This window comes from Carassius carassius, chromosome 9 (assembly GCF_963082965.1).
Source record: "Carassius carassius chromosome 9, fCarCar2.1, whole genome shotgun sequence".
Lineage (NCBI taxonomy): Eukaryota > Metazoa > Chordata > Actinopteri > Cypriniformes > Cyprinidae > Carassius > Carassius carassius.
This window is the reverse complement of record NC_081763.1, coordinates 10534848-10559157: the sequence shown is the minus strand read 5'-3', so window position 1 is coordinate 10559157 and position 24310 is coordinate 10534848. Positions and strand designations below refer to the sequence as shown.

Genomic DNA, 24310 nt, shown 5'->3' with positions numbered 1-24310 from the left:
ATGCAGGAATGTTAATCCATGCATTTATGACCTCAAGGTTAGATTATTGTAATGCTTTATTGGGTGGTTGTTCAGCACGCTTAGTAAACAAACTACAGCTAGTCCAAAATGCAGCAGCAAGAGTTCTTACTAGAACCAGGAAGTATGACCATATTAGCCCGGTCCTGTCAACACTGCACTGGCTCCCTATCAAACATTGTATAGATTTTAAAATATTGCTTATTACTTATAAAGCCCTGAATGGTTTAGCACCTCAGTATTTGAATGAGCTCCTTTTACATTATAATCCTCTACGTCCGCTACGTTCTCAAAACTCAGGCAATTTGATAATACCTAGAATGTCAAAATCAACTGTGGGCGGCAGATCCTTTTCCTATTTGGCTCCTAAACTCTGGAATAACCTTACTAACATTGTTCGGGAGGCAGACACACTCTTGCAGTTTAAATCTAGATTAAAGACCCATCTCTTTAACCTGGCTTACACATAACATACTAATATGCTTTTAATATCCAAATCCGTTAAAGGATTTTTAGGCTGCATTAATTAGGTAAACCGGAACCGGGAACACTTCACATAACACCCTATGTACTTGCTACATCATTAGAAGAATGGCATCTACGCTAATATTAGTCTATTTCTCTCTTATTCCGAGGTCACCGTAGCCACCAGATCCAGTCTGTGTCCAGATCAGAGGGTCACTGCAGTCACCCGGATCCAGTACGTATCCAGAGCAGATGGTGGATCAGCACCTAGAAAGGACCTCTACTGCCCTGAAAGACAGCGGAGACCAGGACAACTAGAGCCCCAGTTACAGATCCCCTTTAAAGACCTTGTCTCAGAGGAGCACCAGGACAAGACCACAGGAAACAGATGATTCTTCTGCACAATCTGACTTTGCTGCAGCCTGGAATTGAACTACTGGTTTCGTCTGGTCAGAGGAGAACTGGCCCCCCAACTGAGCCTGGTTTCTCCCAAGGTTTTTTTCTCCATTCTGTCACCGATGGAGTTTTGGTTCCTTGCCGCTGTCGCCTCTGGCTTGCTTAGTTGGGGTCACTTCATCTACAGTGATATCGTTGACTTGATTGCTAATAAATGCACAGACACTATTTAACTGAACAGAGATGACATCACTGAATTCAATGATGAACTGCCTTTAACTATCATTTTGCATTATTGACACACTGTTTTCCTAATGAATGTTGTTCAGTTGCTTTGACGCAATGTATTTTGTTTAAAGCGGATCTATCAAAAAATGACCACTTCAGAAACACAGAATCGACTACATTTTATTTGTTAAACAGATAAAGATGTAAAGAATTTGTTCAAGATATTTACAGGAGAGACTTTATCTTTTCTTGTAATAACTGGTTTAGAGACGCAAATTACTGCTGTGATATAGGCACATATTTCTGTTTTGATTATTCAGCATCAATTAAACAAAACAAAAAAAAAACCTTCCTAATGAAATACGAAACATCCCTACAAATTGGTTTGTACTAATGGGCTTAACACCTCAGGAGAAGGTCACACCGATTACTGTCAAGGTTAAAATGAACATTCACTTTATAGGCAATTAAGCAGACAGAACAGCCAATTTAAGGGCAGCTTATAATTGGACATGTCAGATAAATTAAATAAGCCGAGAGACAAAGTTCAAGCATAGAGTGGGAGAGAGACCGACAGTCGTTTATCCCAGATGCTAGGGGTCCCAGAGGTCAGACCACACAGAACTGTAGTTAAACCAGCCCCAATGGCAGCAAATATGACAGATTACATTTATAAAATGTATTTGTAGTGCGCTTTAAGAAGTGTTTTGCTTACAAAATGCAAATCACATACAATTATTTTAAAATGTTAAGATTAAAAAAAAAGACACTTAACTCAGCACTTAAAAGTACTTGAGCTGACCTGCATTTTCTTTTCTTGGTTGATCAACACTCCAGCATACTGGAGGACACAGGACAAGAAAAGCCAGGAAGTGTTGTCATGTTTTAAAATACACAGAAATGAACTAATATTTGGACATACAAGCCACATTTAAGAATGTCATTCCATTATATGACAAAATATCAAACCAAAGTGGACATTTGACACATTTCAAGACACAAGTTATGTTTGTCAGGTTTCATAAGTTTTCAGTTCAACATGTTCATAGTTAATAAGATGAACTATACCTGTGTATAATATAACTGACTTCACACATCTACTAAATCCACAGTGTTTGTTTGAATATGCCACATCATGAAATTCATACATTTTAAGTGTGACTTAAGTGCCCAGATATTTATGAGGTCATTATATATAAAAGAGACCCTCCAACAGGCTGAAGGTAAAGGTACATTATATTAACTACCTGCTTTAATGGACTTTTAAAGACTAGTGTTGATCATTGTTGAGTTGCATTGTCTTAAATGTGACGCTTTATACTGATTACACTGGAAAATTAATGTTTTTGAAAATGGCTGAACAATGTACAGTAAAATGTGCAGCACTGATTAGCTGGTGAACAAATATTATTCATATGCGTGGAGCTGATCTGTCATTGATTTTGGTGGGTTTCAGCTTTACAGTGGCAAATGGATTTGTTCCTCTGTAAAAAGAGAAAGAAAATGATCATGTTAAACACAAATATCTGCCTTAGTGCCTGAGAAAAACAAAAAAGCAACACATTTGGGGGGTTAATGGATAAGAAACATGTTTCTACCAACCTTGGAAAAAGCTGTGGTCGAGAATTGTAGTTATCTTGAATCTATAAAAATAAAATAAAAAAAATAAAAAATGATTTAGCACATGTCGATTCTGGCTTTGTATGAGTTTCCTTCTTGCGTTGAGCATAAAAAATATATTTTCTAAAAATGTTGGTAGCCAAACAGCTGACTTCCAGAGCATTGTGAAAAAGAAGAAAAAAAAACCTTTAGAAGTAAGTGGCTGCTGTCAAATGTTTGGTTAACCACATTCTTCTTCTTTTGTATACAGCAGAAGAAAGAAACTCATAGAGTGAGTAAATGATGACAGAATTTGTATTTTTGGGTGAACTGTTCCTGTAATGCTGCTTCTGTTGATTTGAACAGGTCTTACTCTGTTTTCTGAAGGGGTGGGAGTGACCGGCCGGGAACTGCTGGATCTGGATGACGGAGCTGGCGGTGGTGGCGGAGGTACAGGCGGAGCTGTTAGTTGGCTTCTGTTCACGGGTTGGTCGAGGAGGTTACTCATACTGCTGCTGCGTCTGAAAGAGCTGCCACTGAACAGAGAAAGAGGTCAAAGGTCATGAGACTGATGCGCAGGTTTTGGGAAATGTGCAGTATAAGCTTACCTTGAATCAGGGGTTCCAGGTGGTTCATCCATGGGGCCCACGTAAGCAGCTGGGAACCAGCCTTGCCTGAACAATGCAGATTGAATGAACAGGAAACAAAATCAGGTGGTCCATCTGAGTGTTGTATGTGTATTTTAATGCATTACTAAAGATAACTATCCATTTTATGAATGGACACTGGAGTTTGAATCTAGGACTTCATGGTTAAAAGCCTAGTCTAAGGCTATACTTCTAAACTAATCCAGATACATTTGAAAATGGATATTTTTTTCTGATTTGGCCTTCCATCCACAATGAGACGGCATTTTTTGTCATGTGAAAAGTGAGCTTTAGCTGATGCTTTCCCATGTGGATTAAAAAAAAAAAAGCCCATTAGTGTTGTAGTTGTAGGCTATAAAAACAGAAGCATTTTAAAATAACGCATGTTTAGTCATGCAATGCTTATTGTACTGATAGATATCTAGGATACATATTACCACCAGTATACGCCTGCTAAGTGTTATTCACTTTCATAACGATGCTAAAAATCAATGTTACTTTGTTCAGTCTTCTTATTATATATACGATAAGATAACACAATTGCCGTCCTGCGACAAAACATAAGGGCAATTGTGATCCCTTGGTGAAATATTTTGCTAATAAAATAATAATGCCAGAAGAACAGCATGAGAACTTTATTATATCTGGTCTCTCAGTATCATCTCAGTGAGCTTTTATTATTATGTTTTACACACGCACAGAGGATTTCATCTTTTTCTGACATCTCAGTGTTGATGAGAAACTTTTGGAAAAGCTTGAAAAATGCTAATGTATTGTGGGCAGAATATTTTGATAACGCTGTATTCATATGTATCCGGATAAAAGTAGACATAGTGTGGTTTATGGTGTGAAACATCTCTCACCGTCCAGAGCTATCAGAGCGGCCGAACAGCCAGCCGTTCCTCGGCTCTTTAATGAGAAGAGTGATGGTTTCCTCTCGGGAGAACGGCAGGAGGGTGGAGTTTGCAGAGGGAGGGTGAGGCACCAGTGCTCGCATCACTCTGCCTCCGGCCAATCCTGAGACGGAGTTGGAATGACTGGGCTGAGGGGAGGGGCCTGAGATGAAAGGGTGGAAGTTTGTCATATTAAACACAAAAAATAGTGCATAATGTTAACAAATTTTTTTTTCTTTTTCTAATCTTAATATTAGGTCTCCACACCTCTAGAGGGAACCGTGCCCAGTGGTTGCTCTGCCCAGCGGTTAACATCAAGCTGAGAAAATTACATGGAAACATAAATTTCAACATACATGTCTATGAACAGCATCATCATTTAGAGAAGACAACAGCAAACCAGGGCCTCTGGGCCAAAGTTGGCACGTGATGACCTTTGATTTGGCCCGACATACCATATCACAAGAAGGAAAAAAATGACAAAACATGCCATTGATGCATATCTTCATTTATAATTATATATATATTTTTATGTATAATGATATAACTATATAGTTGGAAATAATGCAAAATTGACTTTTCAATTTGTATTCAAAAGTTTTGGTACCTCTGATTTAGGGCCACTAAGTGTCATTAAATATATTATCATATGATTCTTTTTTTAAATATGATTACTGTGTTATTAAATCTCACAATGTTGTCCTCCAGTCGTGATGGAGTGCATGGACGGGATTCTCTTGTGTGATTCACCAGATCTTTCCACCCCTCTGCTCTGTTTTGCAGGCCACCCCCTGTCTGTGGGAGGAATAACAGTCATTTAAACACAAGTTAATCAAACTGAGCACATCCAAACAATTTTTAATAGGCAGAAAAAAAATCATATTCTAGAAAATCATTTTATATAGCATATAGCTGCCCATGTCTTTCAAATATTTTTTCCCCTTTCAAAAAATTCCAATAATTAATCAGAAAATTGAAATAACACTTTCAGCTTTTACAATAACACTTTCAGTACATTTTGACACAAATTCTCTCTAATAATAGATACATATCACTTTGGTTACACCCCGAAGCTCTCTGACACTCATTAAGCAGCTAGTTAATTATATAAATTAATAAAAAGTAATGCTATTAACCTTGTTCATGAGATATGCAACAGACTGGATGAATCCGCTGTGTTTCTCCGCCAGGAATCGATATCTTCTTTCTTCCTCCTTTAACGCCTCTTTCTGACACTCTCTGAGAAAGTGCACATATTCGCTGCCATCCTACACACAAACAGCATTATTACCGTAAACATCATTATCATTATTTTTTCATATTGTGTACCGTCATGAATTATAATAATGCCCTACAGCTTCAGTTTGGCTTCAACTCTCTTAAAAACAGTTGTTTTTTTGAAGACACTTCTGTAAGTAGTAGGTAAATAAGTGCCAAGCCCTTAAGCACGCACAACCATCCAAAAGTTGTTTTTACTGTATTTTAGATTAAATAAGAGTAGCCTCTGTGAATGTAGGAGACTTCAATCAAAAATATTAAAACATCTAACAGTCCCCAAACTTTAGGACGCAGAGTAATGACTGATTTCAGATTTTCTTGTCTCTAAACATCAAACAGAATTATGGTGGTTCATTTCAAATTGCAATCTGCCTTCTGAATCTTAACATGACAAATGAGACTGTCTACAGTCTTCCGGCCACCATAAACATTTCCACATCTAATGTACCATTAGGCAAGGGTCCTACACTCCTCTCACCTGTGGGACCCCCCGCCTCATCTGTCTCTCCAGTGCCGTTGCCTGGTTTCTCACTTCCATCTCATAGCGCCTCCTGCTGCTCTGGAGGAGAAAGTGACCCGACAACATCAACCATTATAGTTTCAATATTCAGATTCATTTCAGTCAGAATATGTTCCTTGTTATGAGTTGGCAAAAGGATAAAGAATCTATTATTAGGTAATCTGCTCTTAAATGTAGTTGTATTTTTAAGAACAAAGGGTGTTTATGCATGTTTTCTGTTCTTACAATATGAATTTTTTGTTTGCATCTGAAGTATATACCAAACTACTCACCAATATGTATTCTTTATCCAGTCTGACATTGTTGTCCATCTCTCGAAGGACCTCGGAGTGGAACCAGCAGAACTGAATCGATCACACAGAATCATTAAACGCGATCAAACATGCATTATGTCAACAATGTTATAGGAGCAGAAGATATCGAAAGATGGGTCAATAGAGGAGGATCGGTAACGCACCACTCCCTCCAGCTCATTGGTGAGTCTCCTCTGACTGTCTGAGATCTGGATCAAAACATCACCTGCAACACAAAAACACACACACACAGCCTTATAACAGCCATTGTATCCTCTGGGTGAGTGTCCATGTGTTAAAGTTCAAATTTTAGCCTTAATAGGTTGCACTCCCAAGCTGACGCTGTGTCATCATTTATGATTTAACATCACAGAGGAGGTGCAGTTATCTGATATTAACTACAAAACTCACCCACACACACACACTCCTCTCATACCATTTCACTGTGGTCATAAAATATGAATCATAGCAACATAAACACCATTGAAATTTAATGACATTTTTTTTGATTAAGCCACAGCAGGGTGATAGATGTCAGCTACACACACACACACACACACACACACACACACACACACACACACACACTCGTGTGTATGAGAGATCCGAGGAGGAATGACGTAAATTTACAAGAGCAAAGTACAATATGAGTGTGTGAAGGACACTGGCTCCCTCCCAATTTATCACCCTCAATAAACACACAAAACTCTCTTTCTTTCCCGCTCTGTCCCTGCGATGGAAAGTACATATTCATCAGCAAAAAGTAAATGAACTGTGTATCGTTAATCTCTGAGTTTGAAAGAAGCATGTCCTGCTGTAATTTAAAAGTGTGAAAAGAAATGAAATGATAAGAGGAAATGAAAGCTCACCCAGCAAAGGCGATGACACAGTCTGCATGGCCTGTTCACCCATCTTAGACAGAGCACTGAAATAAGCCTCACTGGTGACGGCAAGAGCTAGAGACACACACTTGATTCATTTACCACTGTAAGTATGATTTCACCTCTTGTTTTCACAGTAATAATAACAACGACACATCTTTAAAACATGATTCATTTACCTGAAATAAAATATTCAACATTTTAATTAAACTAGATACATTAAAATTAGAGTTCACTAAATTTACACATATGGCCAACAATTTTATCAAAGGTGACTTTGATTTCATTCATAAATTTTATTTTGTCATTACAATTCTATAAATAGTTGTATTAAATTAATCATTTTCATTGGGACAGACACCAAGAAGGCAACTAGTCTCATTTCCATCATTATCCACTAAGTATACACCATATTTACAGTTTAACAAAATATGAAATATTAACATTAAGACATGTAAAGATTTACATTTACTAAAATAAAAAGTAATACTATTAAATAAATGCTAAGTATACGAATATATATATTAGCTTACATTGTAATAACATTAATAATATCTGAACAACCTTAAAACAAGATTCATTTACCTGAGATAAAATATGAAATATTTTAAAATTCTTTCAATTTGCCACATTTTTGATGGTGTACAAGACAAATACCAGTGATGGATGGCTTCATTGACAACAAACATGATACAAAGCTGCATGATACATTTGAATATGAAAGTGTATTTTTCATAAAATGTTTCAACATTTGCAACTTTAAATGAGATTTGAGAGCGACAGTGAAGAAGGTTTCTCCTTTTGTGTTCAGCAGAAGAAAAAATAATACAGGGCTGGAATAACACGAGGAAGTAAATGATGACAAAATCTTGTTTTTTTTAGTCAACCCTTTAAGATTTTTTAGACAGACAATATATAATTTATATATGTGCATTTTGACTTGTTTAATCTGCAGATTTGTTGTCTTTTATTAATCATATTATTTTATTTCCTGTTTTGGTCATTTTTGTCCCTTTTTCCGTTTGAGCTTAATTGAAATGCTTAGTTAGTCAATAAAGATTTTATTTTTATTTTTTATATAAAGTCAAATATTCATTTTCCAGTCAGAAAACCATTATATTTTATTGGTTCTTTAATCTGTTAAAAGATGGCTATCAAACAAATGGAATGTTGTTTGATAGTCATCTTTCAAAAGATTAAAGTCTTTCACGGGGCATCCCTGAGTGAAACTCAAGAATCATAAAACAGACAGTCATTAAACAATGATGTTGAATCAGCCAATGACGCTGCAGCAATGCTGACTTATCAATGACAACCGGCAGGCCAAAGTTCAACCACTCTGCTTTCCTTCTTTCTCCTTCTGTCTATTACAGTTTATCATCTACTGCATTCATTCTTTCTCGTGTTGACTTGCCTTGGAAAGCCTGAACGTAGCTGTTTCCCAGTGCCACCAGTCTCTGCAGGCTGGGGTTAAACTGCTCCATTATGCTCTGAGAATATTGACAAACAGTGAGAGATTGAGAGTCCAACTCCGATAAAAGATCAGATGTCAACACATGCTGTCACAACATCCTACTGCACAACAATCTGTCACCTTGGTTGCAGATTGCTGTTTGTCACAACAAAATGTAATCTAAAATCACTTCTGAAATATAGCCATTCCCATATATATATATATATATATATATATATATATATATATATATATATATATATATATATATATATATATATATATATATGATCTATCTAAAGAAACATACAATGTACAATAACTTTATATTTTAAATTATATTTATTTATATATTATTTTAGACATAAAATATATAAAACAGACAATAATTTATAATATTTTAAATTATATACGTATTTATAGATTCATTATTTTTCAAATATTATTAATAATTTCAATTGATTCATTATTTATTATTAATGTATTATTATTATTAATAATATTTTTTAAAAAACATATAGGCACATATTTCTGCATATTATAAATCTTTATACCAATATAAATCCTGATCCTTGTTTTTATATGAATCTTGTTCTGCTGAGTTGATATACATGTGATTGTGTATAATTCACACTCAGGAGTGAGAGGCTTCACGCTTACCGTATAAATGGCCAGAGTGGAGCGGTGCAGTTGATCACTGTTTTGTCCTGACATCCTGATCTGAAACAAATAAAAAACATCCACTGACTAAACAACAAACAACCAGACTGACAGATGACCCACTGCTGTCTCCCCTTCGTCTTCTGTGTCCTCTCCTGTCTCGTTCCGCTTGTGAGTGTGTGTGTTTGTGTGTGAGAGACAGAGAGAGAGAGATTGTCACCCGTATGGCCTGTGATTTATTGAACAGCGCAGAGTAATAAAAATGTGACTGAGACACCTGCCATAAACACTGCCCACCTGTGATAGGAGACAGGACTGGTGTTGAAAAGCCCCTATTTGTGCATTTTTTTTCTCAGTGCAGTGATCAGAAACCTAAAGCCTTTATTACCTTTACATGTTTGCATGTGGCACTTTTTCACTGTAACCCCCAAAAGTGTTTTATACTTGCTTGTGCTTAGAAAGCAGTTATATTCTTCAACAGCTTATTCCCATCATTATCCCCAATAAGCATCATCGCACGGCATATTTTCATTTTAATAAAATATAAAATGTATAATATATAATGATTTTGAAATGTATAAAATATAATAAAAAACATGATACTAATATTTATAGGCTAGATAGATAGATAGATAGATAGATAGATGCAGTGCATTGTTCTGCATGGACCGCTGGGTTCGAGGCGCGCGCGCACGCACGCACGCACACGTGTGTGTTTGTGGTTAGTTCACTCCTCCACGGCGCAGTCTCCCTCCATTGCTTCCGCGGAAGAGCCCGTCTCTGCTGTCCCACTAAAGATGGAGCTCTCTGCGGCAGGGGACCGAGTGTTTGCCGCTGAAGCCATCCTGAAGCGCCGCGTCCGTAAGGTCAGTCCGTTCATTATTAAAACTCGTTTTATTTCCTTTCACTGCGGCCTACAGACGCACTAACTTCAGCCCTGCAGAGCGAGCGCAGTGCACTGAACTGCAGTAAAGCAGTAAAACGATCATAAAATTAGTATGCAATGCATTAATTTTTAGGGCACTAAATTCCTCATTTTTGTGCTCCGTGTGTTGTCTAAATTCGTTTAGATTCGAGTAGAGCCAGATAGAGCTGGTGCTGTTAGCGCGTTAGCTTTTTAATGTCTGCCCGAAGTGCACATTATTGTTGACAAAGGCCGGTTAGTCTGACACGCCGCGACACGATGCTACCCAACTAGAACACGAAGACTGTTGCTTAAACAATAGAACCGTTTACAGTGCGTTAAAATAAACAAAACCTTGCGCATTTCGCGCGTTTTCAGGATGAACGTTTAGTAAATGTATAACAGAATGTTGACATTCGTTATATCGGTGGCGTTGCGTCGCGTAGCAACCACTCGTTTTTACGTTCAACTCGCTGTTTGTTTTTGTTTTCAGGACGACCGACGATTTTTTTGAGGGACGTACGTAAAAAAAATATTGGTTGTTAAATCAAAACCGGCATATCCAGACACTTAATACATGAAACAACTTTTTGTGTATTGTGTTACACTACGCATGCGCACGCTTTTGATTTGAGTTCATTACTGAATTAACATATTTAAATAATACATTTATGAGGTCAGGATTATTCAAAGGAGTAGTTTACCCTAATTTGGGGCGTTTTGTCAACATTTTACTCACCCTCTTTCCAAGATTACATGACTTACTTTCTTCTGTGAAACTATGGCGTTATTTTTGTGCCACAATCCTGAGCGAGTAATTGTACGTTTTGAGCACAGAGAACTATATTTTGCAAGCACATTACATTATATTTCGAACAGAAATTAACAATCGCAAAAAAAAAAAAATATTTGCTTGAGCAAAGAAACAACGATTCCGTGCTCAATAAATGTATTTGCTTGTTTGCTATTATCCATATTTATGTGCAGTAATACCCTCTCTCACGCAGTTTACTCCGGTGCTCTCTCACAAACTTATTCTCTGCGCTCCTGTCAAGTCCCTCTCTCTCGCGCTCAACTCTTGACACACGCTCGCTCAATTTCCAACAGAAATTGACAGCGTTACAAGTGTGCCACAAAATCAACCAATCGGAAAATTAAAGGTCAATTGTGATTGGCTGTTGGTCTCCAATCAAATCGCTAGTAGAACCAAAGTACGTTTTGATCATTTCATTTCCTATTTAGAATTCAATAACAATTTTATTTTTTTCAAAAAAAAAAAATGTCAAAGCTCTTTACATTCTTTGCATGTGATTTATTAACACCTAGTACATCTTAAAATATACAGCTCATGAAAAATAAAAGTTCCAGATGGACAAACATTAAATGCATAAACCAGTGTGAATAAACTATATCTTAAAATAAATTTGGAGGTAGGTTGAAAAAGCCAGATTGGGAAGTTTTAAAAAGTTGTACAGCTTGAAGTGTGAAGTTTATTCTTGTACACAGATATGGCATATTCATGGCAGTACACATGAAATTCATGTATATATTTGTCACTTAAACTTTTGTAAACAGAAATCCTGTCGCCCCCTTTAGTGGACATTAAGTGTTAAGGCCTTCATTGCTCGGTTAACAAAAGTCACTAGGATTTTTTTGGAAGTCAAGTTTGGCCAGTTATACAGCAACGAGTCTGAAGATCTGAGCTGAATTTGGTGAAACATTAAAGTTCTAGTCGGTGTCAATTACTCTTATAATAAATAATAATAATAATGTTTAAATATATGCTGGCTTTCTCAAGCCCAACAAAGAATACTAAGAAGAGAAACATCATTCAATTTAGTATTTAATAAAACTAATATTACTAATTTATTTCATAAATTTAACTATATTAATTTTCACAATTATTTACTAATGTCACACAGACATACCCAGTGCCTTTAGACTTAAAAGTCGAAAGTAATAAATGTTACAGACATATTATCATGGAACTGTTCAGTCTATTATTGATTTTGATTTCCACTTCACTTTTATCCAAGGAGACAGAACTGTATTTACAGTGGGACAATATTCATACAATACTATAACCTAGAAATAATTTAAAGGGGTCACTTGCAAGTCACAGCAGCACGAATTATGTGCGCAGCTACATCTGATTGAAATATTATGCTAATTAACAGTGAGCGGTGGTTTCAGACATTACAGTGCACTGTTCACTCACAGTACACTCGCACTGACTTTTATTCTGCCGAAAGAATGAAAAGACGTGCTGAAGGCGGAGCGATTCAGCCAATCAGATGAAAGCAGCGTTTCAGCGCCGCCCACAAGTGCGCATACAAAAAATATTGAAGCCATAAACCGATTTGTAAACCCCAAAAGACAAAATGAGATATAGAGCCAAAAACTAATTTCCCGTTTGTTAAACTAAAGGGAAAAACGAATAAACGAGCAATTTTTCCATTTCTCGTTATTAAATTCTAAATAGGAAATGATAGGGCTTTGGTTCTACTAGCGATTTGATTGGAGACCAACAGCCAATAACAATTGACCTTTAATTTTCCGATTGGTTGATTTTGTGGCACACTTGTAACGCTGTTGTAAGTTGAGCGAGCGTGTGTCAAGAGTTGAGTGCGCACAGAATTAAGAGGTTGAGCGCGAGAAAGAGGGACTTGACTGGAGCGCAGAGAGTAAGTTTGTGAGAGAGCACCTGAGTAAACTGCGTGAGAGGAGTTATTACTGCACGTTAATATGGATAATAGCAAACAAGGAAATACATTTATTTATCGTTTTTTTTTGCGATTGTTAATTTCTGTTCAAAATATAATGTAATGTGCTTGCAAAATATAGTTCTCTGTTCTCAAAACGTACAATTACTCGCTCAGGATTATGGCACAAAAATAACGCCATATGAAACACAGGTTTTGATTTTTTTCTTTTTCCATACAATGGATGTGAATGGAAACTGGGGCTGTCAGGTGCCAAAAAAAAGGACAAAATAATTGGCACCTTAAAAGTGGTCCATATCACTGTATAGCATTAGCAAGTACTCAGTTAGCTTTGTCAAACTGACAATAAATAGGACAAACAGTTTGGAGGATGAATGGATATGTACTACATTTATTATATATTTACACTGCTTTTTTTTCTGAAGAGTCATGTGTATAGAACAAGCTGAGTAAAGATTCATAAAGAATATCTATTCACGTGATTAATAAAAAAATAACAGCAAATGGTTTAATAATAGCAGTATAGAGAGTAAATAATGACAGAGTGGTCCTTTTGGATCAACTATTCCGTCAATGAAAGATATCTTCCAGAAATGTTTGGAACTGAATCTGATCTGTCTTTTTTAGGGACGGATGGAGTACCTAGTGAAATGGAAAGGATGGGCAATAAAGTAAGTGAACAGAAATATGATTTATATGTTAAAGGGTTAGTTCACCCAAATAGCAAAATTATGTCATTAATAACATACCCTCATGTTGTTCCAAACCCGTAAGGCCTCCGTTTATCTTTGGAATGCAGTTTAAGGGTCCCGTTTTTCGTGCTTTTTTTGAAGCTTTGATTGTGTTTACAGTGTGCAATATAACATGTGTTCATGTTTCGCGTGTAAAAAAACACAGTATTTTTCTGTATACCGCTGTTTTCACTGTCATAAAAACGGGCTAATGACTTCCTTGTTCTATGAAGTCCCTCCTTCAGAAATACGTAAGGAGTTCTGATTGTGCCAGCGGTTCCTGTGTTGTGATTCGACACCAGAACTGCTCCATCTTTCAAGAATAATCTTTGTGCGAATCCGGCATTAAACTGATTGCGATGTGCTACACATAGTTTTACATGTGGATTATAATTTTCAGGAACCGAGTTAAACATAAATTGTAACCATTGATCTCTAAGTACAGCGTCCCTGGGAAGGCCAAACAAAGGTGATTGGACTCCGAGATGAAAATACGTGTTTCGACGACATGGCAAAAAACATTAGTCCGAGAGCTCTCAGTCCCTCCATTGAAACTATGTGGATGGTATACTGTCCATGTCCAGAAAGGTAAGAAAAACATCATCAAAGTAGTCCATGTGACATCAGAGGGTAAGTTAGAATTTTTTGAAGCATCGAAAATACATTTTGGTACAAAAATAGCAAAAACTACGACTTTATTCAGCATTGTCTTCTCTTCCGTGTCTGTTGTGAGAGAGTTCAAAACAACAAAAGAACGAATCATTCGATGTAACCAGATCTTTTTGAACCAGTTCACCAAATCGAACTGAATCGTTTTAAACGGTTCGCGTCTCCAATACGCATTAATCCACAAATAACTTAAGCTGAAGTAGGTAACTTTTGTAAAAAATGTATTTGTGAAACCTGTCATTATGTCCTGACAGTAGAATATGAGACAGATAATCTGTGAAAAAATCAAGCTCCTCTGGCTCCTCCCCTGTGGTCCTATTGCCATTTGCAGAAATTCATCCGCTCCCGGTAAGAAACAACCAATCAGAGCTGCGGTCCGTAACTTTTTTTGTGTTCAAGATTTACAAATTGTATATAATAAGCGAGTACACCATGAATCCATTTTCCAAACCGTGTTTTTAGCCTGTCCTGAATCACTAGGGTACATCTATAATAAGTGTTTATATTCGGACTATTTTAGATTGCTTCGGGGGTACCGCGGCGGAGTAACCCGGTACCTTTGTGATTCTTCATAGACATAAACAGAGAGAAGTAGCTCCGGCTACAATGTTCTTCTGCAAGACGCAAGCAGTTCTGTTTATTAACCGCTAGAGCGTCAAAAGTTACGGACTGCTGCTTTAAGCTGTTAACTTTTTTAAAGTGGCTGACACTCCCTCCGAGTTCAAACAAACCAATATCCCGGAGTTCACGAGTCAGTCTGTTGTTCGTTATCTGACTCGGCTCAGTGTTCATCTTCAGTTCTCTCTTCACAGCAGTTCAGTCAGTGTACTGTTTGAGTAAATGAATTACTCCGGGATATTGGTTTGTTTGATCTCAGAGGGAGTTACATTCACATTAGAAAAGTTAACAGCTTAAGTCATTTGTGGATTAATGCGTATTGGAGACGCGAACCGTTTAAAATGATTCAGTTTGATTTGGTGAACTGGTTCAAAAAGATCCGGTTACATCGAATGATTCGTTCGCGAACCGGATATCACAAACTGCTTTGTTTTGAACTCTCTCACACAACAGACACGGAAGAGAAGACAATGCTGAATAAAGCCATAGTTTTTGCTATTTTTGGACCAAAATGTATTTTCGATGCTTCAAAAAATTCTAACTGACCCTCTGATGTCACATGGACTACTTTGAAGATGTTTTTCTTACCTTTCTGGACATGGACAGTAGACCGTACACACAGCTTCAATGGAGGGACTGAGAGCTCTCGGACTAAATCTAAAAAATGTCAATGTCAATTTTATTTCTATAGCACTACTAAACACAACACCAGTTGACCAGTGTGCTTTACATCAATACAAAATACAAATATAAAAACAATACAAAAACAGTACATTTCATCTTTAGCCATATGCTAAATCAAAAAGATAGGTTTTTAGCCTAGATTTAAAAACAGACAAGGATGGAGCAAATCTAATACTAAAAGGTAAAGCATTCCACAGTCTTGGAGCGGCCACTGAAAATGCACGATCACCCCTGCTTTTCAGCTTTGATTTCGGTATACACAATAATCTCTGGTTTGACGACCGGAGAGACATAGCTGGACGATGTTCTACCAGTAGATCCGAAAGATAAGTAGGGGCCACACCATTTAAAGATTTAAAAACCAACAGAAGAATTTTTAAATCCACACGGTATCGTACAGGTAACCAGTGCAAGTGACGTAATACTGGAGTAATATGGTCCCGTTTTTTAGTACCTGTTAGAAGTCTCGCCGCCGCATTTTGTACCATCTGCAACCGGGATAAAGCTGATTGGCTGATCCCATAATACAATGAGTTGCAATAGTCAAGTCTCGATGTCAGAAATGCATGAATTAGTCTTTCAAAGTTATTAAAAGATAATTGTTTTTACTCTGGCTAAAAGACGGAGCTGGAAAAAGCAGGATTTGACCACTGAACTTATCTGCTTGTCAAATTTCAAACCATCATCAAACACAACACCCAAGTTCTTTACACAAGTCTTTGCAGACAGTGTTACATTACCTAGGGTTATTTGAGTAAGAGTATTTGATGAGCCAAACACTATCATTTCGGTTTTATTTTCATTAAAATTAAGAAAATTTAGAGATAACCAAGCTTTCACATCAGATATACAGGCCCTAATTTTTTCCAGTCCATCACAATTTGATTTTAGGGGTAAGTAAACTTGAGTGTCGTCCGCATAGCAGTGGAACGCCAACCCATGTTTCCTAAAAATAGACCCTAATGGAAGCATGTATAGCGAAAAAAGAATTGGAGCTAAAATGGATCCCTGCGGAACACCACAAGACAGAAAAGCAGCCTTTGACGAATATTCCCCAATGTTAACGCTAAACTTCCTATTTGACAAATAAGACCACCGTATCAAAGGCCGCACTCAGATCTAGTAGTAATAATACAAATAATAAAAACCTTATTTTCATCCAGGAAACTCTGCAATTGTTTCAGAACTATCTTCTCCAAAATCTTAGAAATAAAAGGCAGATTTGAAACTGGTCTATAATTGTCCATAACATTTAAGTCTAAGTTAGGTTTCTTTAACATTGGCTGAACTATAGCATGTTTCAGTGCTTCTGGTACCATGGAGATTTCCAGACATCGATTTATAATGTTTAACAAATAAGGCCCCACAGCATCAATAACTTTTTTCAACAGAAAAGGAGGGATGGCGTCCATAGAGGAGCCCGACGGCTTTAAATGACCGACTATTTCTTGCAGATGGGTTAGAGAAATAGGTTCAAATTGCTTCAGCTCCACGGAACAAGCCACCAAGGTAGACGGATCAAAAGAAGGACAACATATCCCCAATCTAATGTCATTGACCTTATTCACAAAAAATATAAGAAAGTCATCACACAGAGTCATTGATACATCAGGATACTCATAAACAGGTGGATTAATAACAGAGTTAAAAACAGTAAAAAGAGTTCTTGGTCTGTGATAATTTTTAGTAATGAGTTTTGTGAAATAATCCGATCTTGCTGCTCTCAAAACCTTTTCTCAAAGCTAAGATATTAAAATATCTTAAACTGTGTTCCAAAGATAAACAGAGGTCTTACAGGTTTGGAACAACATGAGGGTAAGTTATTAATGACATAATTTTGCTATTTGGGTGAACTAACCCTTTAAGTTTTGTGTATCTAGTAAGTCATGGATGTTAAATGATCTGTATATTTTGTAGGTACAGCACATGGGAACCGGAGGAGAACATCCTAGATGAACGACTCGTTGCAGCATTTGAACAAAAGTGAGTTATTATGTGTTTTGTTGTTGCAAAATCAATATTTTTCCCGATTAACATATTTAAAGGAAATGGACTTCTAAAAAAATATCAATTCAGTGTTGTTTAACATTAAATGTTCAGAGAGGTGCCTTTATGTATTTTAAAACCATAAAGAAAGAAGAGGTCCAACCAGATATATTAGTCAATGGTAAAAAATTACAAATTGTGCCGGATTTGAAATATCTTGGAGTTGTTTTAGACTCTGATTTAACATTTGAAAAGCATGTTCAAAAAATAGCTTGTGCACTGACACCTCAACATTTTTATTTTTTTTTTGCATTTTTTGATCTTCTCCCATTGTACCTTTTGTATTGTATTACTTCATGGTCACAAGCAAAAAATTTACCATTAGACCTTAAATAATTGTTTTTCTTTACAAACTGATAATATAAGACAAAAAAAGAGCTTGTGCAGCGCAGTTTTAATTTAAAGATTTTTTTGTCTTTTAGCTTTTTCTGTAAAACCTGTTAATAATTTGAATAATTCCCCAATTAATATTTGACAGTGTCCTACTTTTGAACTGTTTAAGTTACATTTAAAAATATGTTTAATGATGAATCAGGTTTGTGATCAATGAATATTTTTTAATATTCATAAAGAAAAAAAATTACATGAATACTTATGTCGGAGTCTGAAGTAAAATTTTTAGCCATGCTTTTGCTCAGAGGAAGTTTGTTGTTCATAAAACTGAAACTGGCACAACCAGTGCAAACAATGACATAATAAAAAACCTTTTTGAACAACTGTTTTTACTCAGAGAGCGGGAGCAGGAGATGTATGGACCTAAAAAGAGAGGCCCGAAACCTAAAACGTTGCTTCTAAAGGTACGTCAACAATACCAACTGACTGGAAATAAATGTATTTTGTCTTCTGCAAAGTCATCAAGATATGTTGAAAATATTCAAATTGGTCCCAAAAAAAATTATTCCATCATTCATATTATTCCCATTCTGTTATTCCCAACCCATATATATATACAGTATATATATATATATATATATATATATATATATATATATATATATATATATTAATATCAGAGGTGGAAAGTAACGAATTACATTTACTCGCGTTACTGTAATTGAGTAGCTTTTTTGTGTACTTCTACTTTTTTAAGTATTTTTTTTAATCTGTAATTTTACTTTTACTTAAGTATATTTTGTTTGAAGTATTGTACTTCGCTACATTTTAAAACACATTAATTACTGAGTAAAAAAAAAAAATCGCTCCCTGGAAGCTACGGCAGTAAATAATGGGCAGGAGGGCAAACTGGCGCTAAAATCACAAGAAAGATGCAGACGGACAAAACAGGCGTTAGTGGTGCAGACACCGCTGAAAACGAAACCCCGTCATATTCTGAAGTTGAACTCAAGGAAATGAAGTGAACCCCTGGCCATATGTATGCTCTATTATGCTGTGTATGCTGTGCTTGCCTAGGGAGACCAAACTAGCAGTTTATAAAATCTCGACAAGACATCAACCCCACGTAAGCATATAGAGGTGAGCTAAATAATTGCGTCATTGCATTGGTGGTTAAAATGATGCTTTGACATTTTAGCAAGAGGTTTTGCACAAATTAGCCAAAAAGATTGGTGCGGAGTGTGCGATATATATTGTCTGCGATAATATCATAATTGTTGTTTTAATGATGTATGCGCGCATTTAGAGTGTTCTTTCACTGTGTGATTCAGTCTGTTGAAATGCATTTAGAATGAAATCAATCAAAATCATTTAGAATCAAAATCACACAAAGAATGCTGTCTTTTCCTCTAAAAATCATAATCACACACACACACACACACACAACCACAAGGGAAGCTCAGCTTCCCCTCTAATGTAAAAAAAAAAACCCAACGGTCAAATATGTACTATTGTGTATTATGTATTGTGTTAATCAGCTACATGTCGGCTGACTCGATTTTCTTCTCATACATTCCCGTAGCGTCACAGTGCATTTCCCTGTTGAAGCCGAGCGTCCATTGACTTCGATGGGGCTGCTTTGAACAGTTTTTTTCAGTGCTCCAAAGCTAGACGGTCATTGGATAAATGCTGCGATTATGTCCCGCCCACGGACGCTCAGCGTCTCTGGAGGTGAATGAAGACTGGGCTTCCGCGTGATGATTGGAGGATCTGTCGATCTCCTTTTGACTGACAGCGGTCTGCACCATAAGAAGTCGGCGAAGCTGTTTCACGCTCAGTCCCATGATCGCGGATTTCTCAAGTGTATTCGAAAGGCAAACTGCGGCAATATTTCTTGATATTTGTAAAATGCAGAACCACCACAAAATTTAATTGGTAACTAAGACAGATTGAAAATGTGCGCGCGCACACACACACACACACACACACACACTATAGCCATCTAGTGGTTAAAGTGATTTATTAAAATTTTTAAACTGAATTTCCCCAAAAATGGGCAAAAATCTTACATTAAACCTTATAAAATTATCCATGGTATCCCCATGTATGAAAGTTAGAAATCTGGGTCTTTTATGAAGTGAATTTAACCTGAAATGCTTTTTTCTTTTTTTGTAAAAAAAAAAAGCCTATTTAAATAAATATTTATTTATTTATAGAAATGTAAAAGATTTAAATCCTCCAAAAACTGTACAAAGTTTAGTAAAAACATAAATGAACAGAGTAAAATTATATTTGTAAAAAATTTAAATATTTTACTATTACAAAATGAAATGTTATTGTCTGGGGTCAAAAAGACCCCGAGTGTCACTACAAATGAAGACCATCAGAGGGTTATAATGTAGGCCGAAAATGAGCTTCCCCTCTTTGAAAGACCAGCAGCCGCCACTGATGTATATATATATATATATATATATATATATATTTTTTTTTTTTTTTTTTTACAACAGGACAGTAAACTAAGAGACTTGCGTTTTAGACACCATATTGCCATTGTTTTTGCTCTATTTCTACAACAAAAATTTATTCCAAACACAGCCACCAAAGCAAAATTTTGCATCTCTGAGCAACGTGACAGTGTTTCGTTCCTGAATGAATCAACCGTTTAAATGATTTGGTTCAATCGCAATGACTCACTTATTAACAGTGACTTGCTGACACATACTGGCCATTTTAATTTCACATTTAAAGTATCTTTTGATTTTTTTTTTTTTTTTTATAATTAAGTTTTTATAATTTCAAATGAGTATTCAACATTTTATGTCTGGCATATCAAAACATTATTCATGCATTTGTAACTGCAGGTTAAATGCATTCTTGTCCTGCACTAAACAGTGTAATACATCTAAATGCCACGTCCGATGAAGCTTTTGCATTTCCTCTGTATTGAAAAGATGAGTTTGTTGATACTGATTTGCCAGATAACAGCCCAAATGTTTTATTATTCTAAATAACTGATTCCTTTAATTAAAAACAACTAGTTTGAGATTAATAGACCTATCCCAGGAGTGTCAAACTCAGTTCCTGGAGGGCCATAGCCCTAACCCTGCTCCAGCACACATATCATGTAATTTTCAAATAAACCTAAATGATTAGATTAGCTGGATCAGGTGTGTTTAATTAGGGTTAAATCTAAACTGTGCAGGACTGTGGCCCTCCAGGAACTGAGTTTGACACCCTTGGTCTGTCCCATTTTTGACTCCCTCCCACTGGTTAAAATGTAACTAAGTAATTTTTACTCTGAGTAAATTTTAAATGAGCTACTTTTTACTTTTACTTGAGTGGATTTTTTAGACTGGTACTTTTACTTGTACTTAAGTAAAATTTCATTAATGTAATGGTACTTTTACTTGAGTAGAATATTTTTGTACTCTTTCCACCTCTGATTAATATATAATTCAAAATCATTTTAAAAATAATTTAGGAATAAAAATGTAAAATAAACATACTTATATTTAGACGACAACTTCTTGATACTGTAATCCTATTACAGTATTTTTCATAAATACAGAAATATATAAACATAACATATAAATAAAAAGGAAGCAAACACTCTAACCAACAGGGCACTCAGTCATCTGGGAAGTTTGTGTGCATTGGGAATCATATTTTTTCAAATAAAGCCAAGGTAACACTGATTTAACATCCAGCACACAATGAAAATCACATGAATGTGACACATGACGGTTATAACCTCACCTTATTGCAGCAGGCAAAAGCAAGGTTCTTTCTATTGCTGTCACATATTGAGTCCCACGAGTCATTTATTTCTACCGCTTCCCACACATACATCCGTATCAGAAATTCAAAATTTGTTCGCCATACTCCGTTCTTTTGGGTCCCGTGTGAATACAGACCTCTAATCAATGCAACCAAAACTTTGACATTCATAAAGATATTGCAAAGAAATTCATAGTTATTGAGCAGTTTAATGCTTATTTAATTCACTTTTATTTACATAGAAACACTGATCAAAGCACATAAACTGAGCACATCAAATAAAGCAAACAGGAGCTTTAACATTCTTGCTTTACACGCAAGAGTCAACCTCATTGGTTCTTGTGAAAGCTCAAGAATACTTGCATGGCTTGCAAAAACTAACCTCATTGGTTCTTGCACATCAAGTGTGCATGTTTTTGTTTGGAACAACATGAAAGTAATAGATGACTGAATTTGCATATTTTTGATAAACTAAACCTTTAATAAGTAAATAATTTTTTTGCTTTTCCCAAATATTTAGTCAAGAGCCCAGGTTGCAGAGACTTCCTCACGAGTCCCAGAGTTCAAGCACACTCGTCCGCAGCAGCACTCCAAGTTTCCTCCGCCCTCGGCTGCACCGTCTTACACCCCAACCGCCCCTTCCAATGCTAAACTGCAGTCGGGCACTGCTCAGCCCAAACTGAAGAAAGACATTCACCGCTGCCATCGCATGGCACGTCGCCCCTTGCCCCACCCAGACCAAACAGTCAGTCCCTCTGGTCCTTTTTCGTCCCGTCCAACAGTCAGTCCTTTCTCAGAAACGGTCCGCATTCTCAATCGTAAAGTCAAACCCAGGGAAGTGAAGAAAGGACGGGTCATTCTGAACCTCAAAGTGGTTGACAAGGCTGGGAACGGTGGAGTTGCTAATAGTAGAAGGACACATGTGATCTCCGCCCAGCAGTCCCATTTTGGGCGACAGAAGATTCCATCCCGGAACAGGGTGATTGGGAAAAACAGGCGGTTTGGAGAGTTTTCCTACCGAGGAATCCAGACCCCCATTCGAAATTCTGGGTTTCCTGTTTTTGGAAAGCTCTTTGATTCTCACTCTCTGAACAATGCAGAGAACCAGACTCAAAGTGGAGAGAGTCGCAATAACACGACAAAGAATCTCTCTTCCTCCAAATGTTCCAAGTTGGATGCCTCCAAAAATCAGACTCTTGATGAACTTCCTCCATCAAACTCAAGCTCTGAAGTTTCAGATGGTGAGCCAAACTCCCCGCCACAAACCCAATCCCAGCATTCCTCATGGCAGCCCAAGTCCTCCACAATCAAGGCCCCAGATCCCGCACTTCACAAACTCAGCGCTCAAACTGTGCCATCCAAAAACAGCTTGGTTCCTACTCCTCTTCCATCCTCTCCTATGTTTTCCTCATCGTCCTCTGCGTCGTCCTCCTCAGAAGACAACGAACGCATCCTGGACCTTTCTGTACCTCATGAAATGGACAAGAGATTGCGGCATCGCCATCCCTTCTCTGGCCGTCATCCGCTCAAAGTCCCTGAGGTGCCCGTGTCAGGAGAACCATCCGAGGAAGAGGAAGATTTGGACTGGCATCCTGACATGACATCCAAATGTGCCAATGTGGTCGTAACGGACATCACAGCTAACCTCCTCACCGTAACGATAAAGGAGTTCTGTCATCCACCCTCCGTTACCCCTCCTCCCTGCTACCCCAAAAATATATTAGCTCAACATGACACAAAACAGCCAAAGCAACACCACAACAAAGCATGAGTGCAGACACCACAGATACGGCCTCCTCCTTAAGCCTTCAGAAGGGATATTAGAAGGTTTGTTAGACGTTTGTTTTCAGTTTCTAGCTGCCTGGTGCTCATGTGAGTCTTTGTTAAGAGATGTGGCCAAGCTGTCCACTCTACAACACTGTGCCATGACTTTTATAATCTTGAAAGAATGTCTCAGAATAAGGCTCACTGTGTTTAATCTGAACACATGGACCTCTTTAAGGATGGATTTACGCAACAGTGGCTTCTTTAAAGATGTGCCAAGCAACTTCCTGTATGGTATTTATTCCTTTTATTTCATATCATTTCTGATTAGTTTGAATAAATACACTGTCGTTTAAAGTTTGGTAAGATTTTTTTTGTAAGACAAGTACAAACAGTATTGATAAATTAAGAACAGTTTTCTATTTTAGCATTTAAAAAAATAATTGATTTCTATGATGGCAAAGTTGAATTTTCAGCAGCCATTTCTGCAGCCATCGGTGTCACAAGATACTTCAGAAATCATCCTAATTTGGTGCTCAAGAAGCATTTCTTGTTCATATCAACGTTAAAAACAGTTGTGTTGCAAAATATTTTTGTGGAAACATCAATAAATTTTTTACAGGATTCTTTGATGAATTTAAAGTTAAAAATAGCAGCACTTTAATTTTTTTTTTTTTTTTTTACTTATTTGAAATGTTTATTTTTTTTATTTTTGAAATTTCTTTAACCA

At 36.8% G+C, this 24310-nt stretch overlaps 2 protein-coding genes across 2 annotated transcripts; one reads left to right on the top strand and one right to left on the bottom strand.

The window, feature by feature from the left end:
* Positions 1-1953: 1953 nt before the first annotated feature.
* Positions 1954-9916, bottom strand: LOC132148916 (brain-specific angiogenesis inhibitor 1-associated protein 2-like protein 2). The gene is made up of 14 exons (XM_059557712.1): positions 9332-9916; positions 8633-8708; positions 7207-7293; positions 6502-6563; positions 6317-6388; positions 6003-6083; positions 5383-5514; positions 4940-5041; positions 4514-4565; positions 4217-4409; positions 3315-3380; positions 3080-3242; positions 2710-2750; positions 1954-2591 (listed from the first exon to the last, which is right to left on the bottom strand). Exons 1-14 carry the CDS (start codon positions 9383-9385, stop codon positions 2519-2521), a joined length of 1254 nt encoding a protein of 417 aa, XP_059413695.1. The 5' UTR covers positions 9386-9916; the 3' UTR covers positions 1954-2518.
* A 120-nt stretch (positions 9917-10036) lies between these two features.
* Positions 10037-24088, top strand: LOC132148732 (chromobox protein homolog 6-like). Its single transcript, XM_059557431.1, has 5 exons — positions 10037-10197; positions 13586-13629; positions 17578-17643; positions 18437-18503; positions 22337-24088. The coding sequence occupies exons 1-5, from the start codon at positions 10129-10131 to the stop codon at positions 23585-23587; spliced, it is 1497 nt and encodes a 498-aa protein (XP_059413414.1). The 5' UTR covers positions 10037-10128; the 3' UTR covers positions 23588-24088.
* The last annotated feature ends 222 nt before the right edge of the window (positions 24089-24310 follow it).